The sequence below is a fragment of the Carassius auratus genome, chromosome 46 (genome assembly GCF_003368295.1).
Source record: "Carassius auratus strain Wakin chromosome 46, ASM336829v1, whole genome shotgun sequence".
Taxonomy (NCBI): domain Eukaryota; kingdom Metazoa; phylum Chordata; class Actinopteri; order Cypriniformes; family Cyprinidae; genus Carassius; species Carassius auratus.
In genome coordinates, this window is record NC_039288.1 from 13,706,303 (window position 1) to 13,723,496 (window position 17,194).

General features: G+C 34.0%; 3 protein-coding genes across 3 annotated transcripts; 1 reads left to right on the top strand and 2 right to left on the bottom strand.

The window, feature by feature from the left end:
- Nucleotides 1-909: 909 nt before the first annotated feature.
- Nucleotides 910-4,769, bottom strand: ccdc90b (coiled-coil domain containing 90B). Its single transcript, XM_026234983.1, has 9 exons — nucleotides 4,299-4,769; nucleotides 4,105-4,224; nucleotides 3,726-3,829; nucleotides 3,538-3,639; nucleotides 3,307-3,348; nucleotides 3,128-3,199; nucleotides 2,973-3,026; nucleotides 1,740-1,854; nucleotides 910-1,516 (listed from the first exon to the last, which is right to left on the bottom strand). Exons 1-9 carry the CDS (start codon nucleotides 4,393-4,395, stop codon nucleotides 1,461-1,463), a joined length of 762 nt encoding a protein of 253 aa, XP_026090768.1. The 5' UTR covers nucleotides 4,396-4,769; the 3' UTR covers nucleotides 910-1,460.
- A 420-nt stretch (nucleotides 4,770-5,189) lies between these two features.
- LOC113064292 (probable dolichyl pyrophosphate Glc1Man9GlcNAc2 alpha-1,3-glucosyltransferase) lies at nucleotides 5,190-10,324 on the top strand. The gene is made up of 13 exons (XM_026234982.1): nucleotides 5,190-5,338; nucleotides 5,522-5,600; nucleotides 5,707-5,900; nucleotides 6,004-6,110; nucleotides 6,217-6,284; nucleotides 6,468-6,594; nucleotides 8,090-8,193; nucleotides 8,713-8,833; nucleotides 8,940-9,079; nucleotides 9,245-9,384; nucleotides 9,459-9,556; nucleotides 9,652-9,724; nucleotides 9,813-10,324. Exons 1-13 carry the CDS (start codon nucleotides 5,250-5,252, stop codon nucleotides 10,045-10,047), a joined length of 1,575 nt encoding a protein of 524 aa, XP_026090767.1. The 5' UTR covers nucleotides 5,190-5,249; the 3' UTR covers nucleotides 10,048-10,324.
- Nucleotides 10,325-12,121: 1,797 nt separating this feature from the next.
- LOC113064294 (guanylyl cyclase-activating protein 3-like) lies at nucleotides 12,122-16,192 on the bottom strand. Its single transcript, XM_026234984.1, has 4 exons — nucleotides 15,007-16,192; nucleotides 13,844-13,993; nucleotides 12,988-13,075; nucleotides 12,122-12,900 (listed from the first exon to the last, which is right to left on the bottom strand). The coding sequence occupies exons 1-4, from the start codon at nucleotides 15,199-15,201 to the stop codon at nucleotides 12,761-12,763; spliced, it is 573 nt and encodes a 190-aa protein (XP_026090769.1). The 5' UTR covers nucleotides 15,202-16,192; the 3' UTR covers nucleotides 12,122-12,760.
- Nucleotides 16,193-17,194: the final 1,002 nt, after the last annotated feature.

Genomic DNA, 17,194 nt, shown 5'->3' on the forward strand with positions numbered 1-17,194 from the left:
GTAATATTTATAAAACATGTAAAACTTTGTGTTAAATTTAAGCATCATTTTCATAGTCTAAAATGGTTAAACTTAAATGCTTTAATTTCATTTTAAAGTGTTAGCTTGGTCAGCTAACACTTCCAAATGACTTTTCTTCAAAGATATACTACAGTGATTTGATGGAACTGTGTTATATGATTAGTCTGGTGGTAATGGAGCATGAAGATGGACAGGGCTGATTCATATATATATATATATATATATATATATATATATAAAAACAAGTCATACCTCGTCACAGCTAAAACTTGATTACAACAATGATTCAAGCAATTATGTGTGTGCTACCTTGTAAGTATATAGTTTAACAAGATGTTTATCCTAATAAGTTGAAAATAGAACACTTATAAAATGCTAAGCTATGTTTTTCAACATATTAAGTGAAATGACTGCAATACTTCAGAACTGGCATCTGGGGAAGTCGTGGCCTAACGGTCGGACTCGCAATTGAAAGGTTGTGAGTTCGAGTCTCGGGTCAGCAGGAATTGTAGGTGGGGGGAGTGCATGTACAGTGCTCTCTCCACCTTCAATACCACGACTGAGGTGCCCTTGAACAAGACATCAAACCCCCAACTGCCCCCCGGGCGCCGCAGCATAAATGGCTGCCCACTGCTCCGGGTGTGTGTTCACAGTGTGTGTGTGTGTTCACTGCTCTGTGTGTGTGCACTTCGGATGGGTTAAATGCAGAGCACAAATTCTGAGTATGGGTCACCATACTTGGCTGAATGTCACTGCACTTCACTTTATAAGGTTGAATAACCCTTCTATAAAATACAATAAAGTGGCATAGTCCAAATTCTTTTTAAATAGATAATATTTGTATTCATGCATATACACATGCTCACAAAATCTTTTAACACAAAGACATTTTCATTGAAATTATTTTTATTATTTTTTTATTATGTACTTGCATGAAAGAGAATAATGTTAGATATACATGTTGATGTAAAAAAGAAAAAGAAAAATATGGCCAAACGTTTGTGCATTTATTGGCTATATATATATAATATATAAACAAAACAATTGTTGGAATTTATGTCATACTGAAGCAGAGATGCCCAAATATAGCCCTTTTTTATAATTTTAATCTTTTTGTTTTAACCTTAATACATTGATTGCATTTAAATCTAGAGAACATAGATCATTATATTTTAATATTATATATTTGGACATAATGCAACGTTTTCTTTTTGTCATACCAACTTCAAACAAGTTAAATTTTTGGACTTTTTTAGTTGAGTTTGGGCACCTCTAATCTTAAAGAAACTTAAACAACACATTTGTTACTCACGTAAAAAAAAAACTTCTACTGAAATGTAAAAACATAATAAAATACATGTACATCAGGTGATTAAAACAAAAGGCACAATGTTTAAGATAAAAAGTCCAGAAATAACTTCTCTCCTGTTTTGTGAGATTCATTTCCAAAAGCGATAGAATCCCAAGGCAATTGCCAGGCAGGTGAAGATACATGCTGTGAAACAAAATAATAATAAAAAAAGATCACTTGATATAATGTTCTTAGTGCTCATAAAACTCAATTTAAATTGCATCAACAAACTGAAGAGCCACTAACGATGATTTTGTGTGTTATCAAATTGGGAGTCTTATCTGAAGGACTTGCAAACAAGTCACTGTTAAGTCAAATATATTTAGAGATACATGTCATCTGTTTGAAAAGCATCTTGGGTACATACCTGCAAGATATTTAATCGTCTCTAGCTTGAGTGATTCCAGGAGGGTTTTCAAAGAGGCTACTTGTATGTCTATTTTCTTTGAAGTTTCCACAGCTTCACTTTCTATATCAGCATTCTGAGAAAAGAAAAAAAAGAGCTTGACTATAATAATATATTAGAACAGTGGCGGCCTCCTGCCAATTCACTCAGGGGTGCAAATGCTTGCTCGATTAAAGAGGATAGGTCAACCATTCAATTGATAAATTAATGGTTAGTTAAAGATGTAAAGGGAACTGAACTACTATAGTATTAATTAAAAATAAACTGATATTAGGAATCTCTTGCTCTCCTTATGTTTCTATATCTGCGTTAACAATACAGCTGCATATAAAAACATTTTACTACGATTTCAGTTTAATAAGAAATAACTGAAGTCACATAAATCACTGTTTTCACAACTCACTTGTATTAATTAGACTGCTCATTTACATCACATTCCTCACTTACATTACACTGCTATCTTAAATTAAAATTTATCCTTATTGCTACGACGAATGAATGGTACGACAGCATTAACCTGCACTGAGGTAACGTTCGCCGTGATGTCGATCAAGTTAAGCTGAGAAAGGCATAGCTGTCCCCGTCTCTCTGGGTTTTTTTTTCTTTCACATTTGATAAAGATATTAAAGTATTTGTTTTCATTTTTTCTTGTTGTTAAAATTCAAAATAGTTTTTAAATATTATTGGATGTCACTGTTCCCACCAGTCGTTGCACAAGTTACACACGATAATGAAAGCACTTTAGTGCGAGCTCTCCCGGAACTCATTGAGATTGCATTGCAGTGCCTGCAATTAGAAAAAAAATATCTTTGAATGGAAGCACTCTATGAGAGCACTCGAGGCGATTCCCAGTTTTGCAGAAATCGCCCAAAAAGGGGTGGTACTACACAAAATGCGACTCGACGCTGATTGGAATATTTAGAGGTAGCACAAACAGTCTAGAATAGTGAAAGCTAGCGTAACACTGTGGTTGAATGTAAAAGAAAAAAATAATCCCCCCCTTTCCTTTGGTGGTGCGTCGCTCAATCTCCCTAATGGAGAAACCGCCACTGTTAAAACATATTTACATGAATTATGACAATAAAAGTATTATTATGTAATCATATCGAATAGAAAAGCTTTCTTGTGATCACTGTTTAAACGATTGTGTTGCTGTTAAAACATGTTGTGATCACAACTATTTGTAAACCTCACCATTTTTTGGAACTCTGTTCTGACTTCCATAAGTTTCTTCTCCTGTTCTGTAAACTAGAATACAAAATATTGGATTAATTGTGAATGTTAAAAAAAAAACAAAAAACATAATAATACAAATTTGCACAAAATGTTAACAAATAATGTTCACATACCATGTCTGTAATTCTACTTCGCTCCAAATTAATGTCTAACTTTGCATCTGCTCTAATTTTTTGACTTTCTTCCTTCAATATAAACATAAAAGATAAATAAAATCTTTGTTAAACAGAAACAATGGTACTGTGCAGAATGATTACTGAAATTCACAAAACTTCTATCTACTTCTACTCACCAGTAGTCTGTTCTTTATTTGCTCCAGCTCTGTTTTCATTTTCTGCATGTAAAATAATAAGGAAGGTGAAGAACTAAATAACTGGCGTAATATTGTCAATGACACATTTCAGTATGTGTTCAATTAGTATTAACTTTGTGGACAAACAAGTTTTTTACTTTATTTTGTGTTCAGATTATGGCGCCAAAAAATAAAGAATGATGTAAATACAGATTTAAACTTTATTCTTACAGCATTTTCGGAGCGTAAATTGGCAAATTCACTCTTCTCCAGGATAACCATGTCTTTCCTGATAGCGTCTAGATGAGCCATGATTTGCTGTAGAGCTATTTCCTATACCAGATGTAGAAAACATTATTGAATTCAATGGGTTTCATTAATAATCATTTCTGGTTACAGCAGTTTTGTTGGTTGTTAACCTGATGTGCTCCAGTGACCATATCTCTGTATACAATGTCTATATTGGCTGTAGTAAGAGTCACCAGTGCTGTGACGATCACATCTGCCTGCTTTTTCTCAAAGCCTGGATTACATATGCAGGGGAACAAAACAAAAATCAGCTTAATTTAAACAAACATTGTATAATTAATACATTGAGTAAATATAATTTCAATCTCAAATATATACATTAAGCTTATATTTTTACTTCAAAATCTTAAATAAATAAATAAAAATTATATATATATATATATATATATATATATATATATATATATATATATATACAACAAATCGTAAATAAATAATTCAATTAATATTAAAATAGCTTGCCATACATATTAGACCTAGTAAACTTACCGCTGGCTTCCAACTCTTTCACGAGCGCATGGGAGTCAAACGTGAGTTTTCTCTGCTCCAGTGGCGTTAACTCCACTTTTCTCACATCGAATGTCTTGACAGCAGTCGTTTTATGGAATCCTTAAAGGAAAAGAAGTACTTCTGTAAAGCCTTGAATTGCGGTCATTACTGCGCTGTGTCGTAACAACACTTACCTCTCCGATAACACATTGGTTGGATGTTGAGTTGATGCAGTTTTAGCAGCGAGGAGAACTGGTATTGTCTCCGTATAAAAGTTCCCCAGCATGACATTGTTATATAAAAAGTAATAAGGGCTAACCTAAATAAATATAATTGTTTGTGTGGGAATTTACTGTTATGCCTATTTAGCTTCTATACTTTTTGTAAATTTCTCAACAGCAGCTAAGACGAGTTCTGGTGTCTGTCTTTCCTCTCTGTCATTCCAGCTCTCAGGGTCAACTCGATGAGCACCCTCTTTAAAAAAAATCTTTCCAGATCTGTTCGTTTACTATATGTAGTTACCTGTTTTGGTACACTTTAGATGACGTTTCGATAAATTGTGAAGAAGGTGGAGTTTTTCTTTTCTTTTTGATGGTAGAAATAAAATAGGCAACTAGAAAGGCTGTTATCTTGAAACAAGGCCAAGCGCCCGGATGTTGTCATGGTCATGTGCGACGGTTCTAAATATTATTATTTATTTTTTTACTTTGAACATTGTACTGTGTATTTTAAATGAACACATTTCTATTAAAGTTTAACACTGCGATAATTTTTTAATAAATAATTATCTACTCCAGACCGCCACTCAAATTCGTTACTTTTTCAAAACGCCTTTGTGTTGACCAATCACAATCATTTGTGATCTCTGTTTACGCATTTTTAAACATACATTTATAGGGGTTTCTGGTGCGTAATTCGTATTGTATATTAGTGAACAATAGTATATATACTTTTTAGGGAACAAATATCACCGATTATACAAAAGCAACGTCCTGACATGTACATTTGGCTCAAAGCGGCTTCCGGGTTTCTGAGCCGCTACGCGCCCCCTGCAGGATAACATGTGTATGTCAGCAACTTTGCACCTCCCAAAGGTTGTAATTCGGCTTTTAGAAATAAAGTTTACCTTTCTCTAAGAATCTGTCATGGCTGCGCCCATGACTAACGATCAGAGCTGGTTTTATGCTCTGGCTCTCGGAGTTTCATTTCTCAAATGTCTTTTGATAAATGCGTAGTAAGTGAATTTATCTCACATAATACACTTTTTGTGATCATATAAAATTGAAAACCCACTGGTATGTCAGAAGAGCGAGCAATGAGACTCATCGTAATTTAATTTAATGAAGAGTAAATCATTATTTTGCATCACCTAATGCCAAACAGTTTAATATTGTCATTTAAAACGATTGTATTTCAGCCACTCTACGGACTTTGAAGTACATAGGAACTGGCTTGCCCTGACTCACAGTCTGCCAGTATCACAGTGGTATTATGAGGTAGTCTTATGGATTTATACAGTTTTCATACCATCACACTACATATAACACACAGGTATTCATTTTGTGGCTTAATTATTCAAATTTGTATTATTATTTTTTTCAGAATACATCTGAGTGGACATTGGATTATCCTCCCCTGTTTGCTTGGTTTGAATATGGACTCTCTCATATAGGCCGTTTTTTTGATAAGGAGATGCTGGTTGTTCAGAATCTGAATTATGCAAGTCCAGCCACTGTCCTGTTCCAAAGACTGTCAGTCATTGTGGCTGATGTGGTCTTCTTTTATGCTGTTAAAGAGTATGCAGCTTCTACATGCTACAGTTTGATCCTTTTATAGAAAGACGATGTTAAAGGCTTGTTTATGTTGAATCTGGGATGAAGAACATTTGTACTATTCTAGATGCTGCAAGTGTTTGCGAGAAGACAAAGGAAAGGACCTTCTGGGAAAGCCATCGTTCATCCTGGCAGTGTTGTTGTTGTGGAACTTTGGCCTTCTAATTGTTGATCGTATCCTTGGAGATCTTCGCCATTAATAAGTCAAAAGTCATGCATGTGGCTCAGACATGTCATTACCCTTACCTGAAATTAATTTTGCTTGACTTAATTCCTTCAGATATTCATTTCCAGTATAATGGCTTCCTGTTTGGAGTTCTTCTTTTATCAGTAGCAAGACATATCCAGGTATTGGCTGTAATTTCTGTGTTATTTATTGAGTTGTATGACATAACTAATAATGTGAAATTTGAAATCAATTTGTATTGTATTATACATGTGAATTACATTGCATTTCATTATTATTATTTTTTCTTATTTGACTTATTAGCAAATTTGTTGGAATATATGTATTTGTTTCTGTGTTAACAGAATAGACACTTCGAGGGGGCCTTCCTGTTTTCAGTACTTTTAAACCTGAAGCACATATATCTATACATCGCACCTGCATATGGTATCTACCTGCTGAGATGTTTTTGTTTCACGCAGAGCAATGCAGGTAAGTAAATTTCATTATCAGCATTATATATATATATATACATAGTCGTGGCCAAAAATATTGGTATATATGATCAAATTCATCTGGCACCCCTAGAAATTCTTATGAGCTGAAGTATATTCCCATTCATGTTCACAATTTTGAGCACTCCAGCATGATTATAAACATGACATTTTCCAGCCATGGCTTCCTGTTTCACAGAAATATAAAGAGGAGGGAAAACAAAGCCCAAATTCCCTTAATTACATCAAAATGAGAAAAAATAAAGAATATATTTCTCATGTGCAGCAAAAGATAATTGAGCTTCACAAATTGGTGAAGTGGCTTTAAGAAAAGAGCTAGAGCAGTGAAAATTCCCATTTCCACCATCAGGGCAATAATTAAGAATTTCCCACCAACAGAAAATGTTATGAAACTGCCTGGAAGAGGACGTTTATCTCTATCGTCCTAATGTTCGGTGAGAAGGACAGTTTGAGTGGCTAAAGACTCTCCAAGGATCACAGCTGGAGAATTGCTTGAAATAGTTGAGTCTCGGGGTCAGAAAACATTTAAAAAAAAATTGTAAAAAGAACCTAAATCACCACATGTTTGGGAGGGTTTCAAGAAAAATTCTCCTTGCTCATCCAAAAACAAACTAAAGCATATTCAGTTATCAGACACGACTGGGACTTTAAATAGGACTGGCTTCTGTGGTCAGATGAAAATAAAAATGAGCTTTTTAGCAGCAAACAGATAAAAAGTATCCCATGTGTACAATGAAATATACTGCTGTATTTTTGATGTTGTGGGCCTATATTTCTGCTGGAGGTCCTGGACATCTTGTTCAGATACATGGCATCATGGATTCTATCAAATACCAACAGATAAAAAATCAGTAAGTGACCTACTTTGTTAGAAATCTTATAATGGGCCATGTTTAGATCTTCCAACCGTACAATAATTCAAACACAAACTTAAAAAACAACACAGAAATTGATCACTGAGCACAAATCCAGTCCGCTGACCTGAACCCTATAGAAAATGAGAAGAGTGAACTGAAGAGGAGAAGCACCAACATGAAGCTGGGAATCTGAAGGGTCTGGATTGATTCAGGAAGAAGGAATTGTCTCTGATCTCTTGTCAGGTGTTCTCTAACCTCATCAGACATTATAGGAGAACATTTAGAGAATAAACTGGCAAATGGAGGTTTCGAAAAGTATTAAATAAAAGGGCCCTTATTATCCAATGAAAGGATACATTTTTCTGAATTTTTTAAAATAAAAGATCAAAAGGATTAACAATGCAGATGAATTTTCACAACCTTCTTTTATCATATTTACCAATGGTGCCGATATTTTTGCCTATGACTATTTATGCACACATACACACACAAATTCAATATAGTCATGTACTCATATATATATAATATATATATATATATATATATATATATATATATATATATATATATATATATATATGATCTATAAATGTATATTAAATTCTTGTTTTTCAGATGGATCTTTGCAGTGGAGAAGTTTCAGTGTTGTGCGACTTGTAACACTAGGAACTATAGTATTGTCTACTTTTGCTGTGTCATTTGGACCCTTTATAGCACTGGTTTGTTATTAATATATGAATCAATATCTTTGCATAATCACATATATATACATTACTGTTCAACTGTAAAGTCAATTCAAATTAATAATTTTACGGAGCAAGGAGGCATTAAATTGATCAAAAGTGAATGCAAAGAGATTTATAATATTGCATAAAATTTATAATGTTACATAAGATTTCTGTATTGAATAAATTCTGTAATTTTAAACTTTTATATTTATATATTTGTATTATTATTATTATTATTAATATTAAGCAGTAGAATGATTTCTGAAGTACCTAGTGACACTAAAGACTGGAGTAATGGCTGATGAGAATTCAGCTTTGCCACCACAGAAAATAAATAACATATTAAAATAGAAAACAGTCATTTTTATAATATATAATAATAGTAATGTTTACAATATTACTGTTTTTACTATACTTTTGATCATATAATGCAGCCTTTGTTTTAATTACATTTGTTTTATTTTAACACAGTGGTTCATTGATAAATCTGGTTCATCTTTATTCATCAAGGGTCAGCTTCCACAAGTCCTGTCACGACTCTTCCCTTTCAAGCGTGGTCTCTGTCATGCGTACTGGGCACCAAACATCTGGGCACTTTACAATATAGCAGATAAAGCTTTTTCCATCCTGGGTATGTTCAATAACTCATACATTTGTGTTGAGATGCTGTAGGTTAAATAGAATAATTTGATTTTATCTTCATATTAGGAGCGTTGACTCATTATTCACTTGTTTAGGTGTGAAATTCAAACTGCTTGATGTAAACAAACTTCCTAAGGCCTCGATGACTGGTGGTCTGGTTCAGGAGTTTCAGCACTCTGTGCTTCCTTCAGTCTCTCCTTTAGCAACCCTAGTTTGCACGTTACTGTCAATATTGGTGAGTTCATCTAGATTTGTATTCTTAATCTAAATGTTCAAGTAGATGGCCTTGTTTTAATCCATTGACATAATATGAATAATAGTCAATACAAAAAAGGCAATTGATGTCCACATTTGCCAAACTCTAATATATATACCATTTTTGTCATGTTGTCCCTTGCAGCCTGCTCTTTTCAAGATATGGCATAGACCTAATGGAGCGAGAGGATTCTTGCGCTGCCTTGTCATTTGTGCCCTTGGATCCTTTATGTTTGGTTGGCATGTGCATGAGAAAGCCATTCTGATGGCCATACTTCCTTTAAGGTGTTCATCTGATGGTACTCGTACATGAGCATGTTCTGCCAGCCACCTATTAAACACGGTATCTTGTTTTTCAGTTTTCTCGCTGTTGAGAGTCGAAAGGATGCTGGGATTTTTCTTATACTCAGTGTAACCGGTCATTATTCCCTATTTCCACTCCTCTTCACAACCCAAGGTACGTCCCGTTCAGAAAAACTCCTAACATCTCACAACAGGCATTTTGCGTCCTCACTGAGTGTAATTCTTAAGCATTTCAATTCTTAATTCCAGAGCTGCCCATCAAAATATTTCTCATGTTGCTATTTACGATCTTCAGTCTCACGTCCCTAAAAACACTGTTCAGGTCAGTATTGAAATGGGATTAATGGATTTGTATTGCCTTGATGTTTGAGCAGAGTATTGGTAATGTGATTCTTCATTTGATTTTTCAGGAAGGGCGGGGCTTTGTTGAACCAATTGGAAGCGACGTATCTCTTGGGCCTGATTCCTCTTGAGCTGATCTGTGAGGTGGTTTACCCACTGACAGTCTGGCAGAAGACATTTCCCTTCCTCCCTCTCATGTTTACATCAGTTTACTGTGCACTTGGAGTGACATATGCCTTCATCAGACTATATGTTTCATTGTTGACATGTTCAGACACCTCTAAAAAGACTAAAATGCAGTGAATTGTGTGATGCAGATGCTGGAGGTTGGGCAAAATATCTAGGAGCTGTTTATTTCTGTTGAATTGGACAAAAATGTTTCATTGGACCAAAATGAATGATTTGTAGCTGATTATCTTGGGATTTGTTTGGGGATGGTTTGTGAGATATATGAATATCTTGGTACTCAGCTGTTTATCACTTAAATAATGATGTAATGTAGATTATGTATACAAATGTTTATTTTTTTAAAGGTGTTTCTGTTATTGTATTTGCTAAGTAAATCTGCCTCTGAGCTGCAGTGTTGTTGTTATTAATTAAAACTAAAAAAAATGAATTAATAGAAATATAAATAAAAATATAGAAAGAAAATAATATATATAAAATAATAGAAATAAAGCTGAAATAATTTTAGCTTATAAATATTCATGTAAATATTACACAAAAACACTTAGAAATGTTGCTTAAATTTAAGCACTAAAATTAAAACTGAAATAAAAATGAAAATAAATAGAAAAGAAAATAAAAATGACAAAAGCACATACTAGAATTACTAAACAAAAACCGAAAATACAGAATAAATGCTAATTTAAAATATTAATAAATACTATAATATTATACAAATAAAACTAAAATTACATGCTTATAAACACTGGTCTGTTTAAACAATTTTATTAATAAGGCAACATAAATATTCCATACCTGATGACATATTTCCTGATTCTTACTAAGTGTAGAAAGACGATACCTCATTCAAGTATTTGATTTTGTCCCTAGAATATTTCTAAGGCGAAAATGGTCAAATACAGAGATTCGTCACTGGAGGCAAGTGTGCAGTTCAGGGTATGACAACGATCATCTCAAAGCTTCATATCCAGCATTTGTGGCTTCCATAAATTTTTTTGGAAAATAAAGTAACAGAGAAAACAGTCATGAAAGTCACATCATGCTAAAGAACTCACACCATACTACCTCAGTTTTGGTGCCTTATTTATAACATAAAATCAGATTCTAAGCAGGCGTAAGCATTTTGTATGTGTGTGTGTGTGTCTGTGTACATTCATTTCCCTGCATCACATGTATGCATATTTGAGAAATGATCATCAGATCAAATGTAGGATGGTTGCAACATTTTATAAACAACGCCCCCGATCTTTGGTGTGCATCCAACTGAACTGGTGTTTATGTACTGTATGCTATGGTTACACAATTTAAATTTAGTGCTAAAAGATCAAGCCTGAGTCTAGACATACGTACTGTAACTGTCTGCTTTTTAGTAATGCTGTTAAAATATTTCCAAGTGTAAAAGCACTTTTAGAGTCCTTTTGTGGTTTTCTCAAGGTTTCTAATGCAAGGCTTATCCAAAGGACTCAAGACTTGTTAAAAAACAGAAACACCTGCTGACTTTTAAACAGTGGCAATACAGAAATATACATTTAAATGTACATTTAAATATGTGCAATACAGATTCTGAATTTTGGGTTCTGTAAGTCTTTTTATTTTTTTCACATCTTTTATGCTCACCAAGTCTGCACTTATTCCTGTGATCCAAAGCTGAGTTTTCAGCAGCCATTACTCCAGTCTTCAGTGTCACATGATCATTCAGAAATCATTCTAATATACTGATTTGATTCTTAAGAAACATTTCTTATTATTATCAATACTGAAATCAGTTGTGTTGCTTTATACTTTTGTGGAAACTGTGACATCTTTTTCAGGGCATTTTGATAAATAGAATAACAGCATTATTAGAAATCTTTTGTACAATTATAAAAAAAAATATTACTGTCACCTTTGATCAGTTTAATGTGTCTTTCTGTATTTTTTCCCCCATTTCATTTCATAAAATATAAAACCTTTGAATGGTAGTCAAAATGCAGTTACTAATTTTGAAAAAAATTGTTGAAGAAAAAATTTGATACTTTCCTTTGATAAAGTGCTATAATATTTGTGAAATGATATCAGTGGTCAGAAATGGGTTTTAGGGTCTGTTCTGGGTCACGGACAACACAATAAACAGGCACAACTTCCCATTGTCAATAACACCAAAGATATCAAAGTCAACATTTTGTGGCCAACTATTGCATTTATGAATTTATCAAATAGTTATATTTCCCATTCAGCCTGGTCAGGTTACCAATGTAGGAAACAGTTCATTGAAATATTATGTTGAATACAACATTCTCCAGAAATGTTTGATTTACAGGTACATTTTTTGTTGTTGTTTTTGGATTGCCATTTGATGTGCAATGTAAAATGTAGGCAAAAACCAACTGAGAACCGTTGCTGTATATACATTGTTCATTTCCCAGTTCTTAGTGCAATTCAGGCCACATCGGCAATGGACTGTGTCAGAGTTCCCTCCCAGAGCAATATAGTCATGCCATAAACAGCTCAAGCACAAGTACATGGATTATATGATGTGCTCTACTGAGCCTTTCCTTAAAAAGCACCACACTGCTCACTTCTAAGCTTTGCCAAGTCTCTTGAATCCCTTACAGCATTAGAAGATTAATGTTCAGCTGAGGACAGCTCCGATGCAAGGCTTGGTATCTCCACTGGGGTCAGACACCACCATGCTTGGACAAAAGTTTCCCTGAGAATTCTCTGTTGAGGAAATCACACAGGAGCTGTGGGAAGCTACATCGGTTCCTCAAGAGTGGGACTACCAAACTCCACTTTCATTTTGTTTTCAGGCGGGGAATGTTTCTGGTTTCTCTGATGGAGTTTAGCCTGCTTAACTTGCATTGATCGGTTTCTGTCGCCCTTCGACAATAATGATCAGGACTGGAGTGAGGTCCATCAGTTTCTTCAGCATATCCATGATGTCCGGATGATCTCTGGCTCCTTCAATGAACTCTTCCAGCGTCAGTTCACCTGAACATTTAAGTAAAGGGAGATGTAATCAACTAGAATATATTAATGCATACAGATGAAAATTTTCATAAATCAACTGGTTCTCACCTTCTCCGTTAACATCAATCTTTTCAAATATAAGAGCCACTACTTCCTCTGGCAGAATGTCACGATTTCTTGTAATGTCTTGTATAGCCTGTTGTAGAACAACAACAACACCAAAAACATAAAACTTTTTCTCTTTTACAGAAACATCAATGAAATTCTATTACAAATTTTCCATCCCTAGAACTGCAGCATTATTGTATGGCGTTGCTGAGCAGCCACCTGAGGTCAGCTGAACATGAGACCTTCATGACACGCAACACTATTTACACACTAAGAAGTGTCAAGTCCCAGAGACCCCTGTACAGAAACAGCACAAGAAAAACCGTTCTCTAACCGGATTAAATCAGATCATCTACAAGTTAAGCAGACTGATCCAATGTCCATGTAAACATAATCTGAACTGCAGTAAGGTTCTAGTTTTGACTTTCTATTTTCAGCTCGTTTGCAAAGATCTAATGTGGGATAAAATATAAATGTAGGTTGTTCAGTGATTATCCTAAGCAGCGGTTAACATCCCTATATTGCGTACTAGTGCACTATTCTATAATGTTTTTGTATAAATAGTGTGATTAGTGTGAACTGTAAATACCTGGTTGATGCACTTAAATAATCAGAAAAATAAAAGAAGTGTGGAGTTTTGGACACTTCATGCTCTCAACTCTCATAGCTTTAATTACGTGGCAAAGAGGGAGGGGCTATCAGACTCTGATTATAAATGACAAGATAAGCTTATATAATTCATACACTACATGGTTGAGGGCATAGTGTGTATTGTATCATTTGTGCAAAAAAACTAAAGTTAGCTAACTGGAATGGTTTATGGTATTTGTTAAAAAAAAAAAAAACGTTCACTTACAGTAAATATTGTTTCCAGTTCATCCTTGTCAATTTTTCCATTGCCATCCTGGTCAAAAAGTTTGAAGTACCATTTCAGTTTCTGGTTGATTTCCCCCTTGAGCATTAAGCTGATGGCAGCGATATATTCCACAAAATCTATGTATCCATCCTAAGGCAAAGAAAAAGAGGGACAGTTCATATAACAATAAATATATATTTTTTTGTTAGGCTGTTTTAATATGAACAATTTAAATACGGAGATCCAGTCAAGATCATTATGCTAGCTTGCTTTAACATTAATCAGTGTACGTTTTGTAACTGTTACTTTGTAAGCTTTTCATCTCTAAGCTGAACAGACTAGAATGAAATCTCAATGTACTTGACACATTGGTAAACCTATCAAGTGTGCTTGGAAGAATTACACAACAAAATGCAACCGCCATATTTCTCAATACACATCATATATCATATTGCCTGCTGTCGACACATTCACCATATGGCAAAACTTGACAAATAAAATAAAACAAAACGCCAAATATATTGCTGGAATAAATATAAAAATACATTTAGTTACTTGTATTTCCTAATTTATATTTTTGACAGCCTTTTAGTTATATTTTCAATTTAAATATATTTTATACTGTTCAAATTATGCTTTAAAATTTTGCACTGAGCCAGAATGCATTTTAAGACTGGGTTGGAATAGTTTCTCAGAAGTACATATTTTGGCATTTGAACAAAGCAAAATGGAAACTAAATATATTTTCTACATATCAAGAGGGCAGAATGGAAACAACCAACGAATGACTTGGGCTCATAACAATATATATATATATATATATATATATATATATATATATATATATATATATATATATATATATATATATACATATATTTGCCATATATTTTGGCCCCTTGATTTTTTTTTTTTTTTTTGTTTAGTTTTTTGCCCATTATAAAAATGGGTATTGTTAACCAGAGTTGACCTTGTTTTACCCATTTGAGCTCTGGTGCACAGGTCTATTTGAAACAACCATTTAGGATCAAACAATAAATAACGGTTATGTAACACAGCTACGAACGATGATATGCAAGATTGGAAAATTACATCTTAGTCAACATATTCGGAAACTACACTGCTTCTTGCTATAACATGCAAATTCAAGAATGAACCCTCACCCCATCCATGTCGAAAGTGAAGAACACCTGGTCCACATAACTGCTGGCGTCCTCATTCATGCCCTGCAGTCCCAGGATGGATTTGAGTTCAAAAAGTGTGATCAGGCCTGATGGAGACTCCCTCATGAACTTGTTATACCAGTGGTGCATGTCCTCAGCGAGGATGTCGTCCAGACTTGCGTGTGTGTTCCCCATGGCCCTCACACACCTTCTGTCCCGTTGCTGGTCCAGGCGATTGCTGGCCCGTCAGCTCTGATGACGAGGTGTACACTGGCCTCCGCACACAGTGACAGCACTGGATACTGAATGTCTGAAACTATTACATCCAGGTACCAATAAAAAGTGGTGGCACCTTAAAATATCTACAGCTAATGGGATAATGACAAGACCTGACCATTAAAGAGTCCGTGGCACAGAGTAGCTAATGCTTATATAACAGCGTTCAGGCCCCAGATGAACTGTTCGTGCAGAGTTCATCAGAGGCCATCTCCCAGTATGTTGTGTTACACAGGTCTAACAAGGTCTAGTTATTCATCTCTCTGAATGCAGATTTAAATCTTTTATTTGTACAAAATACATTTAAAATTTAAACAGGCATGATAAAATTATGCTAATGCTGAGTAACCCTAAAGTCATTTTGGCAGATAATGACACATGAAAATTCGATTACAAGTGAATTTGTGCACTGCAACATTACAATAACAATTAAAAATGTAGATATTACAACATTCAAATATTGTACATGTATGTGAAAAATGCATATTAATTCTGTTATTTGATAGCAAGTACATTTAACAGTGCTATTAAATGATTTTTTATTGATTATTAAATACTTGAAAAAATAAGATCATATAAAAAAAAAAGTTTACACAATTAAATATTGATTAAAAAGTCTCAAATGTTGACCATTAATGCGTATATTGTGCATACCTAAATTTATTTGATCAATGGTTTCTTATGCATAATCAACATAACATTTTATTACTTTTTAAAAGTATATTATTATAGGATTTATTTATTTTTTGCATAATCTGTGCATAATTAAAATTGAAAAAAGAAAAAAAAGTTTTGCATAACCATCTAAAAAATTTTACAAAATCCAAACCAAAAAAAAGGCTCCATATTTTTTGTTTTACAAATTGTGTAGGTCTGTTTTCAAAATATGAACTAAACTAAAAAAAAAAAAAAAAAAAAAGGAAAAGAAAAACATTTTTAAATGATAATAACAAATGTAAAATAAAAAAATTGCTTTTTGTTTTCATTTTCGTGTATAAAGCACTCAGAATTAAACAGAGATGAATGGTGAGAAAGCATATTTAGCATTTTATGGGTAATGGAGTTGTCACATAACTATTGGTGATATGACCTGATGATGATCTCCCAGCCTCGTTTTGTCTGCATGCCAGTCCCATCGCTGACTTTTCTCACTTGAAAGTGGTGACGAGGCAGATCCGTGCTCTTCATTAGGGTCTTAATATGGTTTAAATGGGATTAAGTGACTGTAGTCATTACCTGAACCTCAAAACTCCTGCCATTTCTAAAGATCTACCAGTAAATTAGTGTAAATTTGTGATGCTGAGATTACCAGCAGCGACTCAAACGTCATGTGAAGGAACTAAACAAATGAACAAATTAATGATCAAAGTGCAGCACATGCAAATATAATTACATCATTATATAAAAAAACACTGAAATGTGCTTCGCTTGTGTGCAGTCTGCATGCTTAAACCTGACACTGTAAACCAATCAGAGAGCAAGACAAGGATGTCATACGTAATACACAGTATCAACTGTAATGAAAGTATCATTATCAATAATTATTTGTATTATAATATTACATATTGTCCAGTCACAACAGTAAAACAAAAAGTGAACAGGCTGTAATTCTTGTAATAATTGTTATCCTCATCATTTGTTTATTTATTTACATCATAGTTGCCATGACAATATTAGCAATCAGAACAAACCAAAATTCTGGTTGTATTTCAGTAATAGCTCAAATAGATTAGGAAGCATTATTTGATCCACCATAATCCTTCCTCCCCTGACCTTACATTTCTGAATCTAATCTTTAATTAATCTCATTGCCATTACTGAACAACACTGAATGCTTTCAGGACTTAAACAAGCAGCACAATATGTGACCCGGGAGCACAAAACCAGACTTAAGTCGCTGGGGTATATTAGT

Bases quoted from the DNA above. Each gene is read 5' to 3' on its own strand.
- LOC113064294 (XM_026234984.1), bottom strand. From the start codon at position 15,201: ATGGGGAACACACACGCAAGTCTGGACGACATCCTCGCTGAGGACATG. The intron at 13,994-15,006 runs GTGAGGGTTCAT...TCTTTGCCTTAG, and splicing joins TCACTTTCGACATGGATGGG to GATGGATACATAGATTTTGT. The intron at 13,076-13,843 runs GTAAGTGAACGT...GTTCTACAACAG, and splicing joins AACTGGAAACAATATTTACT to GCTATACAAGACATTACAAG.
- ccdc90b (XM_026234983.1), bottom strand. From the start codon at position 4,395: ATGTCATGCTGGGGAACTTTTATACGGAGACAATACCAGTTCTCCTCG. The intron at 3,830-4,104 runs GTAAGTTTACTA...TATGTAATCCAG, and splicing joins GAAAGAGTTGGAAGCCAGCG to GCTTTGAGAAAAAGCAGGCA. The intron at 1,855-2,972 runs GTGAGGTTTACA...TTCTTTTCTCAG, and splicing joins GAACAGAGTTCCAAAAAATG to AATGCTGATATAGAAAGTGA.
- LOC113064292 (XM_026234982.1), top strand. From the start codon at position 5,250: ATGGCTGCGCCCATGACTAACGATCAGAGCTGGTTTTATGCTCTGGCT. The intron at 5,901-6,003 runs GTATGCAGCTTC...GTACTATTCTAG, and splicing joins TTCTTTTATGCTGTTAAAGA to ATGCTGCAAGTGTTTGCGAG. The intron at 9,725-9,812 runs GTCAGTATTGAA...TTGATTTTTCAG, and splicing joins TCCCTAAAAACACTGTTCAG to GAAGGGCGGGGCTTTGTTGA.